The sequence below is a fragment of the Dasypus novemcinctus genome, chromosome 5 (assembly GCF_030445035.2).
Source record: "Dasypus novemcinctus isolate mDasNov1 chromosome 5, mDasNov1.1.hap2, whole genome shotgun sequence".
NCBI classification, from domain to species: Eukaryota; Metazoa; Chordata; class Mammalia; order Cingulata; family Dasypodidae; genus Dasypus; species Dasypus novemcinctus.
In genome coordinates, this window is record NC_080677.1 from 114,103,866 (window position 1) to 114,121,629 (window position 17,764).

Below are 17,764 nucleotides of genomic sequence, written 5' to 3' on the forward strand. Positions count from 1 at the left end.
AAAGAAAAGGACTCTAGACAGTGGCTCAAAGTGACATAATGAAATAAAGACTGGTGGTAAATTTAACCATTTGGATAAATGTAATGTGAGTATTATTGTATTGTATTGTTTGGTATGCAACTCCACTTCTTACTTTCTGCAGGTGCTAAAATGCAAATGCATACAAAGTAATAATAAATCTATTTTACATACAATGTACAAAGATATACATGGTAACAAGTACAAAAAATGGTGGCAGGACAGAAGGGCTTATGAAAAAGAATCTGTGCATGCTATTGAAGTTAAGTTGGTGTAATGATTAGGCTCATATGTCAGTTTGGCCAGGTAATGGTGTCCAGTTGTTTGGTCAAGCTAGCACTGGACTAATTGTACTGTGAGGACATTTTTTGGACTTAAATCATTAGTAAGTTTATTTCTTCTATGGCTGATTACATATACAATCAACTTAGGAGATTTCCTTCAGCAAAGAGAGATGTCTCACCCAATCAATTGAAGGCCTTAAGATGAGAAGTGATGATTTCAGCAGTAAGAAGAGATTTTCATCTCTACTTCAGCCACCCAGCTCCTCCTGGGGAATTCAATGAGGATCTTCAATGGAGTTTCTGGCTTGCAGCCTCCCCAACAGAATTTGGACTTTTGTATGCCCATAGTCACGTGAGACAATCTTATAAAATTTCATAATATTTATTAGTATCTCCTGCCAGTTCTGTTTCCCTGGAAAACCCTGACTAATACAGTTGGTACCAAACTAAATAAAATTGTTATATATTTAGGGTGTTAAATTTTAACCCAGTGGTAACCACAAAGAAAATAGATGGAAATATATCCAGATGGAATTAGAAAGCGCTCAATATGGTACAACACAAAAAACCAAATAAATATAAAAGTAGCTATAACAGAAGTGAGGGACAAAAAAGTTATAAGACTTACAAAGGCTTAATAGTAAAATGGTAGAAGAAAGTCCTGTATTATCAGTAGTGATTTTAAATTTAAATGGATAACTCTCCAATCAAAAGGGAAAGTTTGGCAGGATGTATAAAAAAGTATGACCCAACTATATGCTTTCTACAAAGAATGGAAAAATTATACTGTGTAACTAGTAACCAAAGAAAGCAGGAGTGGCTATACTAATATTGGATTAAATAGACTTTAAGTCAAAAACAATTAAGAAGGACAAAGATAGTTATTATATTCTAATAAAGGGATAATTCAGCAAGAAGATATAATAATTATAAATATATATGCATTATCAGCAGAGCTCCAAAATACATGAAAGAAAACTGACAGATTTGGAAGGTGAAATTGATAGTTCTATACTAATACTAGGAGACTTTAAGACACTACACTAAATAATAGAACATCTAGTCAGAAGATTGATATGTAAGTACAAAATTTGAATGATGCTCTAAACCAACTAGACCTTACAAGATATAGAAAACATTCCACCCAACAAAAACAATAAACATTCTCCTCAGGTGCACATGGATCATTTTTTAGGATAGACCAAAGTCAGGTCACAAAACAGGTCTCAATAAATTAGAAAATATTGATGTCTTAAAATGCATATTCTCTGACCCCCAAAAAATGAAGCTAGAAGTCAATAACAGAGAGAGAAATGGAAAGTTCACAAATATATAGAAATTAAACAATATACACTTGAACAACAAATTGGTTAAAGAGTAAGTCAGAAGTGGTATTAGGAAATATCTTAAAACAAATGAAAATGAAAATACAGCATATCAAAACATATGGGTTGCAACAAAGGCAATGATGAGAGGGAAATTTATAGCTCTAAATGCTTACATTAAAAAAGAAGAAAGACTTCAAATCAGAGACCTAACCTCAAAACTGGAAGAACTAGAAAAAGAATAGCAAACTAAATTAAAATGAGTGGAAGGAAGTAAATAAAGATTTGAGTAATGATAACTGAAATAGAAAAAAATAGAGAATCAACAAAATCAAAAGTTGGTTCTTTAAAGTGGTCAATAAAATTGGCAAATCTTTAACTAGACTAACAAAGAAGGACAGAGACTGGATATAAAATATCAGAAATGAAAAGGGGACATTACTACTGACACTGCTAAAATTTTTTAAAAAAGGACTATAAGAGGATACAATGAACAACTACACACCAATAAATTAGATAACCTAGATGAAATGGGCAAATTCTTAGAAACACACAAACTGAATTGACTCAAGAAGAAATAGAAGATTTCAACAACCAATTACTAATAAAGATATTGAATCAGTAATCAAAAACCTCCCAACAAAGAAAATCCCAGCACCAGATGGCTTCACAGGGGAATTCTACCAAACATTTCCCTGTGTTTGTGATTTAACTCCAATTCTGCTCAAACTCTTACAGAAAATTGAAGTGGAGGGAACACTTCCTAATTCATTCTATAAAACCAATATCACCCTCATACCAAAGCCAGCTAAATATAACACACACAATACAAAGATCTCTTATGAATATAGATACAAAGATCCTCAACAAAATACTAGCTACCCAAATCTAACAGTATGTTAAAAGAATTAAACACCATGATCAAGTGGGATCTCTCCCAGGTATGCAAGGGTGGTTCAACAAAAGAAAATCAATTAATGTGATTGACCACATTAATAGAATGATGGGGGGGAAATCACATGATCATCTCAATAGATGAAGAAAAGGCATTTGACAAAATCCAGCATCCCTTCATGATAACAACACTTAGAACACTAGGAATAGAAGGGAAAATTCCTCATCATGATAAAGTAGATATATGAAAAGCCCACAACTGACATCCTACTCAATAGTGAAAGACTGAAAGCTTTCCCTCTAAGACCAGGAACAAGATAATGATGTCCACTGTAACCAATGTTATTCAACATTGTACTGGAAATTCTTGCCAGAGTGATTAGGCAAGAAAAGGAAATAAAAGGCATCCAAGTTAGAAAGAAAGAACTAAAATTTTCCTTATTTGCAGATGATATGATCCTATATACCAAAAATCCTGAAAAATCCACAACAAAACTCCTGGAGCCAATAAACAAATTCAATGAAGAACGTGGGTACAAGAGCAACACCCCAGTATCAGTAGTGTTTCTATACACAAGTAATGAACAATCAGAAGAAGAAATCAAGAAAAGAATTCAATTCACAATAGCAACTAAAAGAATAAAATATCTAGGAATAAACTTAACTGAGAATGCAAAAGACTTATACACGGAAAACTACAAAGCATTCATTGCTACAAGAAATCAAAGAAGACCTAAATAAATGGAAGGGCATTCCATATTCATGGATTGGAAGATGAAATTAATTAAGATGTCAGTACTATCCAAAGCAATTTATATATTCAACACAATCCTAATAAAAATTCCAATGATCTTCTTTGCAGAAATGGAAATGTCAATCATCAAATTTATATAAAGATTACTGATAAGGGACCCTAAATAGATAAAGCCATCTTGAAAAAGAAGAGGGGAGTTGGAGGACTCCCTTCTTTACAATCTTTTTTTTTTAAAGATTTATTTTTATTTATTTCTCTCCCCTTCCCCCTCCCCCCAGTTGTCTTCTCTCTGTGTCCATTCTCTGTGTGTTCTTCTGTGACAGCTTCTATCCTTATCAGTGGCACCAGGAATCTGTGTTTCTTTTTGTTGCATCATCTTGTTTTGTCAGCTCTCCATATGTGCGGCGCCATTCTTGGGTAGGCTGCACTTTCTTTCACACTGGGCGGCTCTCCTTATGGGGGGCACTCCTTGTGCATGGGGCTCCCCTACACGGGGACACCCCTGTGTGGCAGGGCACTCCTTATGTGCATCAGCACTGTGCATAGGCCAGCTCTACACAGGTCAAGGAGGCCCAGGGTTTGAACCATGGACTTCCCATGTGGTAGGCAGATGCCTATCCATTGGGCCAGGTCCGCTTCACTCTTCTTTTCAATCTTAAAGCTTGTTACAAAGCCACAAAAACTTGTTACAAAGCCACAGTAATCCAAACAGCATGGTACTGACACAAGAACAGACATATTGACCAGGAGAATTGAAGTAAGAGCTCAGAAATCAATCATGACATTTTATGGACAACTTATTTTGACAAGGTGGCAAAGACCACTCAATTGAGAAAGAACTAATCTCTTCAACTGCTGAACTGCTATGTAAACTGGATTTCCTGCAAAAAGAAAAAAAAAAGGAGCACCCCATCTTATACCATATAATATCAACTCATTATGGATCAAAGACCTAAATATAAGATCAAGAACTATCCAACTCCTAGAAGAAAATGTAGGGAAGCATCTTCAGGACCTTGTGTTAGGCAATGATTTCTTAAACTTTATGCCCAGAGCACAAGCAATAAAAGGAAAAAATAGATAAGTGGGACCTTACCAAAACTGAAAACGTTTGTACCTCAAAGGACTTTATCATGAAAATAAAATGACAACCTAAACAATGGAAGAAAATATTTGGAAACCACACGTTACAGTGTGAAGCTTTTTGTGGACCCCAGAAAAGATCTTCTTCTTAAGGCTAATCCATTCCTGTGGGTGTGAAACACTTTGACTGTATTGGATTCAGTTGGGTGTCCTTTGATTGGATTAATTCAGTGAAGCATGACCCAATGTGGGTCTTGGTCCTTGTTTTATCTGTCACATGGCAATGCACACAGCAGCCTCTCTTGACTTCTCTGAGTTATGTAACTTCCAGATTCTTCCAGTGGCTTTCTCTGTGCCTGAATTCATTCTTCTTATAGAAGATTCCAATAATAAAATTAACACCCATCCTGATTCAATTGAACTATACCTTAATAGTAGTAACCTAATCAAAAGATCCTATTTATAATGGGTTCACACCCACAGGAATGGAAGGGATTTTTTTTTAATTGAGAAGTTTAGAGAATATTGGGCTCTGGTCACCCTTATTCTGGTATGTAGAATGGTGGATACAAGCTGGGAGAGATAAACTGAGAAGAGATGAGGCTACTGTTCCCCCTCTACATACTGCTAAGCTCCTCAGAGGGTTGTCAAAGGAGGGTGCCACTCAGAGAAAAGAATGCCATTGTCAGAGATTTTGCTCAGAGATTTTGCCTGGGGGAGAAGTAGACTGAGTAACATATTTCCTAATCTCCCTCCCAAAATAGTGTGGGAAGACTTAAGCTAAGGGTATTCCCCAAAACAGTGGAAGTTATGGTGAAAAGCAAAGAGGAGGTGATTGGTAGATTACTTCCAGATACCAAGTCAACTATAGGCCTACTAGGTTGCTAGAGAGAACTGGGGAAAAGGGCAGCTGGGACAAACCTTCCTGGAGTCAGAAGAAGGTTTCAAACACTAACCTCAGGAACCATACCTTCAAAGGAGAATGATTTTTGAATGGATTATTCTCTAGAGCAATTTATACCCTAGGGCATTTTAAAAAAACAATTCAGAAATGAGCCTATAGTTAGTGGAGCTTAATAGCTGGGTGTAGGAGGGGAAAGACAATCAAAGATAGCCCTTCCAAAACTGCTATCATCCCAGGGCGACTGTGGACATACCCAAGACTTCACCCCTAGAGGAATACATCAAAAGCTTAACACTGTATGGTGGAGAGGGTTAGACTTCAATAAATTAATATAGCCAAGTCACTAAACAAATAAGCAAATAACAATAGCAGATCCAATAGGGGTTAGGGTAGGGGCAGTACCCAGAGTTGCTACTACAATATCTTCTAAATTTCTAAATTTCTAGTTTCCAACAAAAATTATGAGACATACAAAGAAACAGGAAAATATGACCCATACACCAGAGAAAAAGCAAGCAACAGAGACTGCCTGTGTAGAGTGACCAGATGTCAGATTTAACAAACACTTCAATTTTGCCATTATAAATATATTCAAAGAACTAAAGAAAATCATGATTAAAGAAGTAAAGGAAGGTAAGATGACAATATTGTATCAAATAGGGAATATCAATAGAGGCAGAAATTATTTTTAAAAAGTGGAAATTCTGGAGTTGAAAAGTACAGTAATTGAGATGAAAAATTCATTAGAGGGACTCAAAAGTATATTTGAACTGGAAGAAGAAAGAATTAGTGAACCTGAAGGTAGATACAGATTATGCTCTCTGAAGAATAGAAAAAGAATGAAGAAAAATGAACAGAATCACAGAGAAATTGGAACACCACTAAGCACACTAACTATGTGTAATGGGAGTACCATAAGGAGAGGAGAGAAGGAAGTAGAAAAAAATTTTGAAGAAATAATCGCAGAAAATTTCCATAAATTTATTGAAAGACACTAACCTATACATCTAGCAAGCTCAAGTAACTCCAAGTAGAAGAAACACAAAGAAATTCACAAACAGACAAATCATAGTAAAAGCACTACAAGCCAAAGACAAGGGGAAAATCTTCAAAGTAGTAAGATAAAAATGACTTGTCACAAAAGGGAACCCCAAAATTATTAACATCTGACTTCTCTTCAGAAATAATCAAGGCCAGAAGGTAGTGAGATAACATATTCAAAGAAGGAAACTTCAACCAAGAATCCTAGTTTAGCAAAGCTATCTTTCAAAAGTGAAGGCAAAGTAAAGACATTCACAGATAAACAAAAAACAGAGAACTAGAAGCTAGCAGACCTACCTTATAAGGAATACTAAAGGAAGTTCTGCAGGCTAAAAGCAAGTGACTCCAGATGGTAATTCAAATCCACATGAACAAAACAAAGAGCACCAGTAAAAGTACTTAATTATAAAAGATAATATAAATGCATATTTCCTATCATTTCTTCTAAACTGATTTTAAAAGCAATTGAATGAAATAATATGTATAAAATGTATTGCTGGGCCTATAATATATAGAAATGTAATATATTTTCCAATAATAGCACAAAGGAGGTAGGTGGGAGCAAAACTGTATTGGGCTAAGGAAATGACCACAGGAAAACATAAAAAGAACCAAAACGATGAATAAGAAGGTTAATAGAACAAACTCTATATGTAAATATTTGCTCTCCCTTCTTCCCTCAGTTTCTTTAAAGTCATAAAATTGCATAAAATAATCATCAAAATAATGCATTGTTGAGTCTAACATTTATAGATATAATTGTTTATCGATAATACCACAAAAGGGAGGGGGCTACATAAGAGTAACATTTTTATTTTTATTTTTATTTTTTTTATTTTTTTTTATTTTTTTATTTTTTATTTATTTATTTATTTTTTTTTACATTTTTTTAAATTGATTTTGTAATAATATTACATTAAAAATATATATGTGAGGTCCCATTCAACCCCACCCCCCCACCCCACCTCTCCCCGCCCCCCCAGCAACACTCGTTCCCATCATCATGACACATCCATTGCATTTGGTAAGTACATCTTTGGTCATCTCTGCACCTCATAGTCAATGGTCCACATCATGGCCCATACTCTCCTCCATTCCATCCAGTGGGCCCTGTGAGGATTTACAATGTCCGGTGATTGCCTCTGAAGCACCATCCAGGGCAGCTCCATGTCCCAAAGAAGCCTCCACCTCTCATCTCTTCCTGCCTTTCCCCATACCCATCAGCCACCATGTCCACTTTTCCCAATCCAATGCCACCTCTTCTATGTGGACATTGGATTGGTTGTGTCCATTGCACCTCTATGTCAAGAGGAGGCTCAGATTCCACATGGATGTTGGATGCAATCCTCCCACTTTCAGTTGTAATCACTCTAGGCCATGGTGTGGTGGTTGTCCTTCTTCAACTCCATCTTAGCTGAGTGTGATAAGTCCAATAAATCATATTGTAGGTGCTGGAGTCTGTTGAGGCTCAGGACCTGGCTATCACATTGTCAGTCCAGAGATTCAAATACGCTAAATATATCTTAAACCCCAACATTAACTGCACCTCCATCACCTTAGCATGAAAGTCTTATGAAGGAAGATCCCATCTGAGTCCAGATTCATCACACATAAACACCAGTTCCAAAAAGGGGCCATCTGACCTGGTAGTTAACCCCATCGGCCATGACCATAACTCCCATGGGTCTCTTTAGCCCTCGAAGGAACCGATATCTGGGGGTTGTATCTGCTTTATCTGTCTCTCTGACTCTGCTCAGTTGTGCATGAGGGCAATCCTTCTGCCAGCCTCCAGACTCTTTTTTAGAAACTCGTAGCCATATAAACTCATTTCTCTTTTCCATTTCCCCCTTACTTTAGGTCAAACAGCATTTTAAAGTCATGTTATTTTATGTAGACAGGGATATTCTGCTGATCCACATTGAACCTTCCGTATAAGGTCATTTTCCAGTTGCATCATCAGTTGGTAGTTGATAGTGGTCCCTCGGTGCCAGGGAGGCTCATCCCCAGGTGTCATGTCCCACGCTGGGGGGAAGGCATTGCATTTACATGCTGAGTTTGGCTTCGAGACTGGCCACATTTGAGTAACATGAAGGCTGACAGGAGGAAATTCCCAGGCACAATGTTGCTCTAGGCCTTGTTCTTATTTTAGGCTTATCAGCTCACAAGCATAGTCATTAGCATCAGGGGCTCACTGTTGAACCCTCACTCCCTCCCGGTCCCCGCCGCTGTACCTGGGGGACTATCGCTGCTCCCCTAGGGACCACGACAGAACACCATTGGCCAGGAACCCAGTACCCCCCCTGCTGTGGTTTTTAATTGTTGCCACTATGAGTATATCCAAACATTACCATGCACCCTGGACATATGTTCTGTACAGCTCCCTGTCAGCCATATATTACCTGTCATTGGTATCCCATACCAGTATCCCTCCATTGCCATTGTTGAAACACTCTGTGATCCAGAACTCCCCGAAATTTGAAGCCCAATACAATGTCATGGTCCCTTACTAGGGAATGGCATATAGTGATGGATTTAAAGGTTAGATAAAGAACTTGGATAAAGTTAGATAAAGAACTTAGATAAAGAATGTTGACTTGAAAAAATTCTACATCATATCTTTTTTTTTTTTTTTCCCCCCCTAATTATTCAGCTTCTCTTCACAGGAGTCCTAGACCACAGCAATGCATATATATAATATACAGCACTCCCATACATCCACCACAAAACCTTTTTCCTTCCACAGCGATACTCTTACACCCTATTCATATCATATTTACTTAACGTGATGTACAGAGTCTGAGACATTAGCTTTCTAACAAGGTGACATCTGTGCTTACATTATGGTGCATACTTTAGGATATACAGTTCTTTACATTCTTAGTTATCCTATGTTTTACATTATGGTTTACATTATCAGTCTGTCATCTCCTATATGTTATGGTGTAATATTACATGTTTTATATCCATCCTTGTGTACTCTCAAGAAACTCCTCTCTTATCCCCCATTTACCTTGGTTCCACACATTTAACGTCCATTTTCCCTTCCACCTTGGTGCCCACAGTGACAGCCAACCTCCGTTTCCTGAGGAGCCACTTCAGAGTAACATTTTTATATCTCACTGAATTAAGTCAGCATAAAGCTGAAGCTGTGTCTGATAAGTAAAGATGTAAATGGTAAGTCCAAGAGAAAACACTAAGGAAATAATTCAAAAATACATAGTGAAAATATCATTATACCATATGAGAAAATATTCACTTAATGCAAAAGAAAGCAGTAAAGGAGAAATAGAGGAAGAAGAAAACCTGAGACATATAGAACATAAAGTAAAATGGTAGTCATAAATCCAATTATATAAATAATAAAATAAATTTGAATGGCATAAAACAACCTAATCAAAATGCAGAGATTGTCAGACTAATAAAAAACAAGATCCAACTATATATTGTCTACAGGAGACACAGTTTAGATTTAGAGATACACATTGAAACTAAAAGGATGGAGAAAGATAAAAACCATTTCTAATGGTTGGGCTCATGTTTCAACTTGGCCAGGTAATGGTGCCCAGTGGTTTGGTCAAGCAATAATTGGCCAAATTGTACTGTGAGGACATTTCATGGACTTAAATTATCAGCGAGTTTATTGCATCTATGGCTGTTACATCTACAATCAACTGAGGAGACTGCCTTTAGCAATGAAAGACAACTTCATCTAATCAGTTGAAGACCTTAAAAGGAGAAGTGATGATTTCAGCAATCACAGGATTCCCATCTCTACTTCAGTCAGCCAGCTTCTCCTGCGGATTCATTTAAGACCTTCATCAGTCTTCCTGGCTTACAGCCTGCCCAATTTGAACTCATGCTTCCTCATAGTCATGGGAGATAATTTTATAAAATCTCATAACATTTACAGATATTTCCTGTTGGTTCTGTTTCCCTGGAGAACCCTGACAAAAAAAATCTCAACTTGACCAGATATGAAACAATTTAAACTCTTTAAAGGTATATTGAGAAAAACCAGGCTTTTTAAAAACCATGTTTGTCATTACTAAAAAGAAATGTCTTTAGGTAAAAAAAATAACTCTCCCCCCCCAGGCTGCATAGATAATGCAGATAGTTCTAGTTATCTGGTCAAATGTCAAAAAGCAAGCACTTACAGTCTTCAGCTCCAGTCTTTTGTTCATTTATTATTGGAACTTCATATTCATTTCCTCTTATTGGAGGACTAAATTACATGATGGTAGAGGTGGTAAACCGACATTTACTCTGTCTGGCCGTGCTCAGCCTTGAGAGTGGATGAAATCTTAGCTGGTAGATGGGCTGCTTTTTTCTCTTTGCCAGTTTGTGGTTTAGGGTTTTCTGCACATCTACATCAGTAATTGAAGTTGTGGTATGGACATTGAGGTGGTTGCTGATGTTGGGTCTCATCTTGATTTTTTTTTTGTCATCTTATTTGTCATCCTCTCTAGGCTGACTTTGGCAAGGAGGTCACTTGAAAATTGCAGTCTATAACCGTGATACATATTCTGTTTCACTGATCTACCTTGCTCTCCTGCACCCTGGTGTCAACACCCTCCACTTCTTGCACAGGAGGATTGGAATACTGTGGTCAATGCCACAATGTCTTTGCTTGTAGTAAGGTGGGAATCACCTCCTGTGGTAAGGTGGCATTGTTGGGCCTAGCATTTGAGAGCACTCTTCAATCCCTCCTTCTTTTCTCCATTCTGGCTGTTTTGGTAATTTTGCTGGTAATTGCAGGGAGGACCCCTACAATGTGGATAACATTTGTAATAGTTAGGGTCTGCTGCATACTTACTGCCTTACCCTGGGACTCCAGCAGGGCTGGTGACATTTGTTGCCCCTGCCCCCTTTTCTCCTTCAACATCGAAGTCCACAGTCTATCTTCTGCACTGGGAAGGTACTTCCTGGGGTTATTCTTCTTTATGACATTCTGGTGTACAAATACATCTTCTTTGGTGTCATTCCTGTTGATGAAACCATATCTTTTGCTTACTGTTCCCAAAACCTTCATTATAATGAACTTGTCACTGCTGGTAGGCATTGCCTATGTGAGGCCACCCTGGACCTGCTCCCTGTGCCTCTGCCCATGGTGCTGGGCTTGGTATTTACAGTGCTGACTGGGCTTCAGGTGGCCACTGGGTCTTGGCCTTGCTGCTTAAGTTTGCGGTGATGGTGACTGGAGCAGGCTGCAGCAGCTGCAGCCCTTCCAGAGGTATGATGGTAACTAGGGCAGCAGTGGTAGAGCTGCTCAGTGCTCCCTGGGATCTGCTTCCCACTCCTGCTTCCAATCAAACTCATTATCACTATTTATTTTAGCCATTCTGATAGGTGGTGTATTCGTCAGCCAAAGGGGTGCTGATGCAAAATACAAGAAATTGATTGTTTTTTTTTTTTAAGATTTATTTATTTATTTTATTTCTCTCCCCTTCCCACTCCCATCCCTACCCCGGTTGTTTGTTCTCTGTGTCTGTTTGCTGCATCTTCTTCTTTGTCTGCTTCTGTTGTTGTCAGCGGCACGGGAATCTGTGTTTCCTTTTGTTGCGTCATCTTGTTGTGTCATCTTGTTGTGTCAGTTCTCTGTGTGTACAGCCCCATTCCTGGGCAGGCTGCACTTTCTTTCACGCTGGGTGGCTCTCCTTACAGGGGCACACTCCTTGGCGCGGGGCTCCCCTACGTGGGGGAGATCCCTGCATGGCACGGCACTCCTTGCACACATCAGCACTGGGCATGGGCCAGCTCCACACGGGTCAAGGAGTCCCGGGGTTTGAACCACGGACCTCCCATGTGGTAGACAGACACCCTAACCACTGGGCCAAGTCTGCCGCCATTGGTTTTTATAAAGGGTATTTATTTGGGATAGGAGCTTACAGATATCAGGCCATAAAGCATAAGTTAACTTCCCTCACCAAAGTCTATTTGGAGCAAGATGACTGCCAACATCTGCAAAGGTTTAGACTTCCTGGGTTCTTAACATTCCTGGGGCTTGCTTTTCTCTGGGTTCAAGGTTCCTTTCTTCTTGGGGCTGGTTCTCTTTCCTCTGTGAGCTTACTTCCTGGGGCTCCAGCTTAAGTCTTCAGCATCAAACTCCAACATCAAAACTCCAACATTAAAAGCCCTCAACTCTGTTCTTCACCATGCCTTTTATCTGTGCCCTAATCATAACTCAATCATGCCCAGGTACAGATCAGATTACAAGCATAATCCAAGATTTCTGTTTGTAATTCATTAATTATATCAAACTGCTACAGTTGGATAGTGATTTCTCATTGTGGTTTTATTTTATTTTGCATTACCCTAATGGCTTATGATGTTGACCATCTTTTCATATGCTTATTTGCCATCTATATATGTTCAGTAAAATGTCTATGTCTTCTATATTCTTTTAACTTAGATAAATGATTATTTTGATTTGAGCAGAAGAGATATCCTCTTGTTTTATTCTGATAGATGAGTTTCCAAAAGAAACTTAAAATTAGCATTTTTATCAAATAAATATTTGTGTGCCTTACAACATTATTTTGTGTAGTCCTATATCGTTCTTTCTAATTTGTTCCATTGTCTTTCAGAATCGCTGAATCACCATTAAATTACCTTTTCTATTTTCTTTTTGTATTTTTTTCTTTTTCTTTTTATTTATTTATTGATTTTTAGATTTATTTTATTTATTTATTTCCCCTTTCCCTGGTTGTCTGGTCTCTGTGTCCATTTGTTGTGTGTTCTTCTGTGTCTGCTTGCATTCTTCTCACATGACACTGAGAAATAATGTTGCTTTTTTGTTGCGTCATCTTGCTGTGTCAGATTTCCATGTGTGTGGTGCCACTCCTGGGCAGGATGTGCTTTTATCGTGCAGGGTGGCTCTACTTGTGGAGTGCATTCTCTGTGCATGGGCTCCCCTGTGCAGGGGACACCCCTGCATGGCACAGCACTCCTTGCACGTGGCAGCATTGCATGTGGGCCAGCTCACCACACAGGTCAGGAGGTCCTGGGAATCTAACACTGGACCCTCCATATAGTAGGCAGACACTCTATCAGTTGAGCCACAACCACTTCCCTTGTATTTTTTTAATGGTCTGTTCTGGTTCCTTTCAGTTCTTCACCAAAATTACTAAGAACTGGTACATGTGTAGGGAATTTACTATTTTAGTTTTGACCATTTTCCCATAGACAATGCATTAAATCCTGTAAGTTTAAAAGGAGGGAGGACAGGGAAAATGGATTTTGGGGATTGAATCATGTCCCCCTCAAAAGGCATGTTCAGGTCCCAAGTCCTGGTCCTGTGGGGGTAAACCCATTTGTAACTTAGACCCTTAAAGATGTTATTAGTTAAAATGTGCCCAAACTAAATGACAGTGGGCCTTAATCCATTATGGTTCAAGTCCTTATAAGCAAAGGAAATTGGACACAGAGAGAGAGGACACAGGGAGCAGCTAGAATTTGGAAGTCAGTGGAACCCCAGAACAGAAAAGAGAAGGCACCACTGTGTGCAGTGCCATGTGATGGAAAAACCAAGGACCCCCAAAGATTCCAGCCAGAGGAGACTAACTCCCGGAGGAAGCAAGCCTTCTAGCCACCAAAACTGTGAGCCAATAAATTCCTGTTAAGTTAACCCATTGTATGGTATATCTTTTAGCAACCAAAAAACTAAAACAAGCACCAAAGAAAACCAAAATAATAAAATTTAACAGATAAGGGTTCTTACATTTTAAAATTTTAATGCAATTATGTTATACAATATAGAGAAGTTCTTATGAGTTTTAATTAACAAGTTTAATATGAACATACAAGGTAAAGTAGTTTCTAAAAAAGCTAACATTTTTGATATATTATTAAAATAATGGTTATATTGCTTTCTATACTGCTTAGGTTGCATCTCTTATGTCCAGTATGGACACAAAGTTTTAAGAAAAATATTGACCATATAAAGCTCAATCAAACAAGAATATCCTAGATAGTACAAGAGCCAGAAACCATGCCATGTATTAAAAAAAAAAAAAAAAGCCAACAAAGAAAGACAAAAGAACTGTTGAAGGACAAAGAAAAGATTAAAGGCGTGCATAACTACCTTCAAATATTTGAATGGGGATCACATTTAAGAAACACATTTTTCTTATGTTTTTTCAGAAGTTATAATTAGGATTGATGAATGATTTTTGGCTTAATGTAAGAAATAAATGTCTTACTATTGGAGTTCTTTAATAAGTTATCCAACTGTATCATGTTGGCAACTCCCTGAAAATAGAAAGTAATATATATGTAAGCTTTCCCTGACTCGGGCCTTTACAAGCTTCAAGAGAATATTTTTTACCTTTTCCTTATAATCAGAGTTTTGGTAAACTGTATTTTCATACAACTGTATATATTTCTGCCCATTTTATACTCTTCCTCCGTCTTTATTTTGTCTTTTGATTTAACTAAGTTAGAGTACACATTTTGGTCTCTTTTTCATCATGAATGAGTTCTATCTGAAGTGGAAATTTAACCCCTTTAGTACCAAAACATACTATCAATATTTTCCTCTAGTCATGCTGAAAAAAAAAATTTGTGTTGTGAAAGATATTAGAGCATTCTGAATTAAAATATATATTGTGGCCATTATAAACCAATGAAGATAAAATGAGAAAATGTTTGTTGAAAACCCACTGTTTTAGTTTTCTTGGCTGCTTTCAGCAAATATACCATGCAATAGGTTGGCTTAAACAATGGGAATTTATTAGCTCAGTGCATCATCAAGATGATGCTTTCTTCCCCAAGACTGGTGTTTTAGGGCTGGTTACTGGTGATCTTCGGTCTTGGGCTCCTCTGTCACAAGGGAATGCACATGACAGCTTCTCTTGGCCTCTCCATTCTCTTCTGGGTCCATTGACCTTCAGCTTCTTGCTTCCCATGGCTTTTTCTTTATGTCTGAATTTCATTGTGCTTGTAAAGTACTCCAGCTACAGGATTAAGGCCCATCCTGATTGAGTTGACCCATAACTTAAACGAAATAACTTCATCAAAAGGACCACTGACAATGTTCCCCTGTTTTTCTGGGATGCATACCTACAAACCAAACCCACTACACTATAAATCATAAATATACTCCACTTTCGTGTTTAATAACATAATATTGTTTTCCTTCTGGTTCTGTGTTCCATTAGGTTTATGGTAGAGGACGTTTACAGCAAAGTCACAAAGAATCAAATTCTAATGAGAAAGGTAAAGTTCTGCTTCTATCCTTTCATGACCAATTAATGCATTTACTCAACAAACACATTCTGTGCCACAACTTTGAGGTTTCCACTATGATTGGTGCTAGAAATACTAAGAAGTATATGATACTATTTCTGTCCTCCAAGAACTCTTTTAGTAGGAGGAGAAAAACAAGTCAACAAGTTTAAAGTGGTGTTGCAAGTGCAAGGCAGTAGTCTGTACAGAGTTGCAAGGGATCACAGGAAGGCATTGTTACATTGGAGGGCTGGAGTGGGTCATTTATTTGAGGGGCATTCTTAATTGGAAAGGTTTTCTCCCATAGAAAAATACAGGAATTTTATGTTTTGAAAACCATCTTATGCCTCCTCATTTCAAAACTTAATAGGGGAAGACCTCAGGAGAGAAATTGTTATCAACAATTCATTTTCTTATTCTAAAACCTGCTAAGTCTAATATGAATCTTTAGTTAACACTAGCTTCTCTGGCATTTTTTTCCCCCTTAATTTCTATCTCCTTACCTTTAGTTGAAGTCCTTTGAAAAAAATCATGCAATATAAACAAGATTTTATTTTTATCTAAAATGATTCTTAAAATTTTCATATATGTATTATTATAAACTTATACCCCATCTACTTCTAAAAGGGATTTGAAATAATGCATTTAAATATATATATGTACATCTATCCATTTATGATATATTTATGATGTATTTATGATGGCTAAAAATAGAAAAGGAGATAAAAACCACAACAAGGGGAGTGGAGAATTCTATTAAAATTGATAGGATACTTAATTCACTTGCACCTTAACTTAATTATTCTTTCTGGTAGTTATTACCCAAGCAATCACTTTTTATATGCAACTTTAATATATTCTTTTGTTAAACATTTAAGGCCAAAAATTAGAAATTTTAGAACCTATATCTCAGACCTTTGTTCTATATTTATACATGTACTACATGTTGTATGAATGAATTCATAGTCGTCAAGTTGTTTTGTGACCTACTTTTTCATTTAAAACTACAGTATATCATAAACTTGATATATAAATGGTGGCAAAGTATTCCATTGTATTATAGCACCTTAGTTTTTATTTAGCCATCCCCCAATGTCAAATCTTTGTTTCTGATTTTTGCTATTGTAAATGACAATGAATATCTATAACTCTCTATTTGTGTATATTCTTAATTATTTCTCTAGAATAAATTCCTAGAAAGGGATTTGCTGGCCCAAAGGGTATGTGCATTTTAAAGAATTTTTGATAAACAGTAAAAATGCAACAAAATTTCATAATATTTAAGGACTGTTTATATTCATTTTATTGAGCTAAACACTTGTTTCCACTGTATTTGCTATCATTTTTTGTTTAGAAAAATAGGAAAGTGAATGAATTATTTTCATGCTACTAATCATTTTTTATCATCTTCTGCAGGTACAAAACCAAATGTATCAGAAAATTATATATTTGAGTGTTTCAGAAGAGAGTTTCCTAGTCAAGGTTTGAGTGAGTAAAATAATAATATAGACAGTAATGACTGGTAACCTATCATCTCAATATGAACTATATAATAATAATATGCATATGATCAAAATCTACATGTAAGAAACAAGGAGATCATCTTCAAATCAAATGGTCAAGAAATATTTCACCTTCCAAATTCTGAAATTCAAGTGTTATTTTCCTCCCAAGCTTAGAAATACATAGGAAAAGCTGTTAGAAGTTCATTACATGTCAATTTACTTTCATATAATTTTACTGTTCAGAATAAAACCTATTCATCCCATTGCCTTTTAATTCCTTTCTCATTTAATTTTAGAGCAGAGGAACCTTGAAAGTATTGTAGTCTCACCTCCTACTCAAAACAGGACCTGTGCTCATTGAACCTGTGACTGACCACTTTTGGTGACAAGTATTTATTAAATTATAATACCTTTTAATCTATTGCTAGAGAAATATATCATTGAGAACGTTCTTTGGATGTTGAGTTAAAAATACATGTCCTTGTTAATTCATCCACTTGCTTTAATCTGCCTTCTCTAATAATACAAACTAGAGAGTCAAGAGACCTGTAAACAATTCTGACTCCTTTTTTCTACTCCTCCTTGACATAATGAGAGCAATTGTAATGCCCTTCTGCATAACAGACTAAGTATTTTTTTTTAAAAGCTCCCATTTATTTCCCTGAAACTTTCCCTCCATTTCTTTCAATCATTTCTAATATGGCAGGATTCAAGTCCCTTAAGCATCTTATATC

The 17,764-nt window shown here is 36.9% G+C and overlaps 1 protein-coding gene across 3 annotated transcripts in view; it reads left to right on the forward strand.

Annotated features, from left to right (window-relative positions):
* The window catches only part of AGBL3 (AGBL carboxypeptidase 3), an 85,295-nt gene extending 67,991 nt beyond the window's left edge, over positions 1-17,304 (forward strand). For all 3 annotated transcript variants that reach the window (XM_058297408.1, XM_058297407.1, XM_058297409.1), the window contains 2 exons: positions 15,459-15,516; positions 16,942-17,304. In XM_058297408.1, coding sequence (XP_058153391.1) covers positions 15,459-15,516; positions 16,942-17,021 — 138 coding nt within the window. In that variant the 3' untranslated portion in view covers positions 17,022-17,304. The remainder of the gene's footprint in view (positions 1-15,458; positions 15,517-16,941) is intronic.
* The last annotated feature ends 460 nt before the right edge of the window (positions 17,305-17,764 follow it).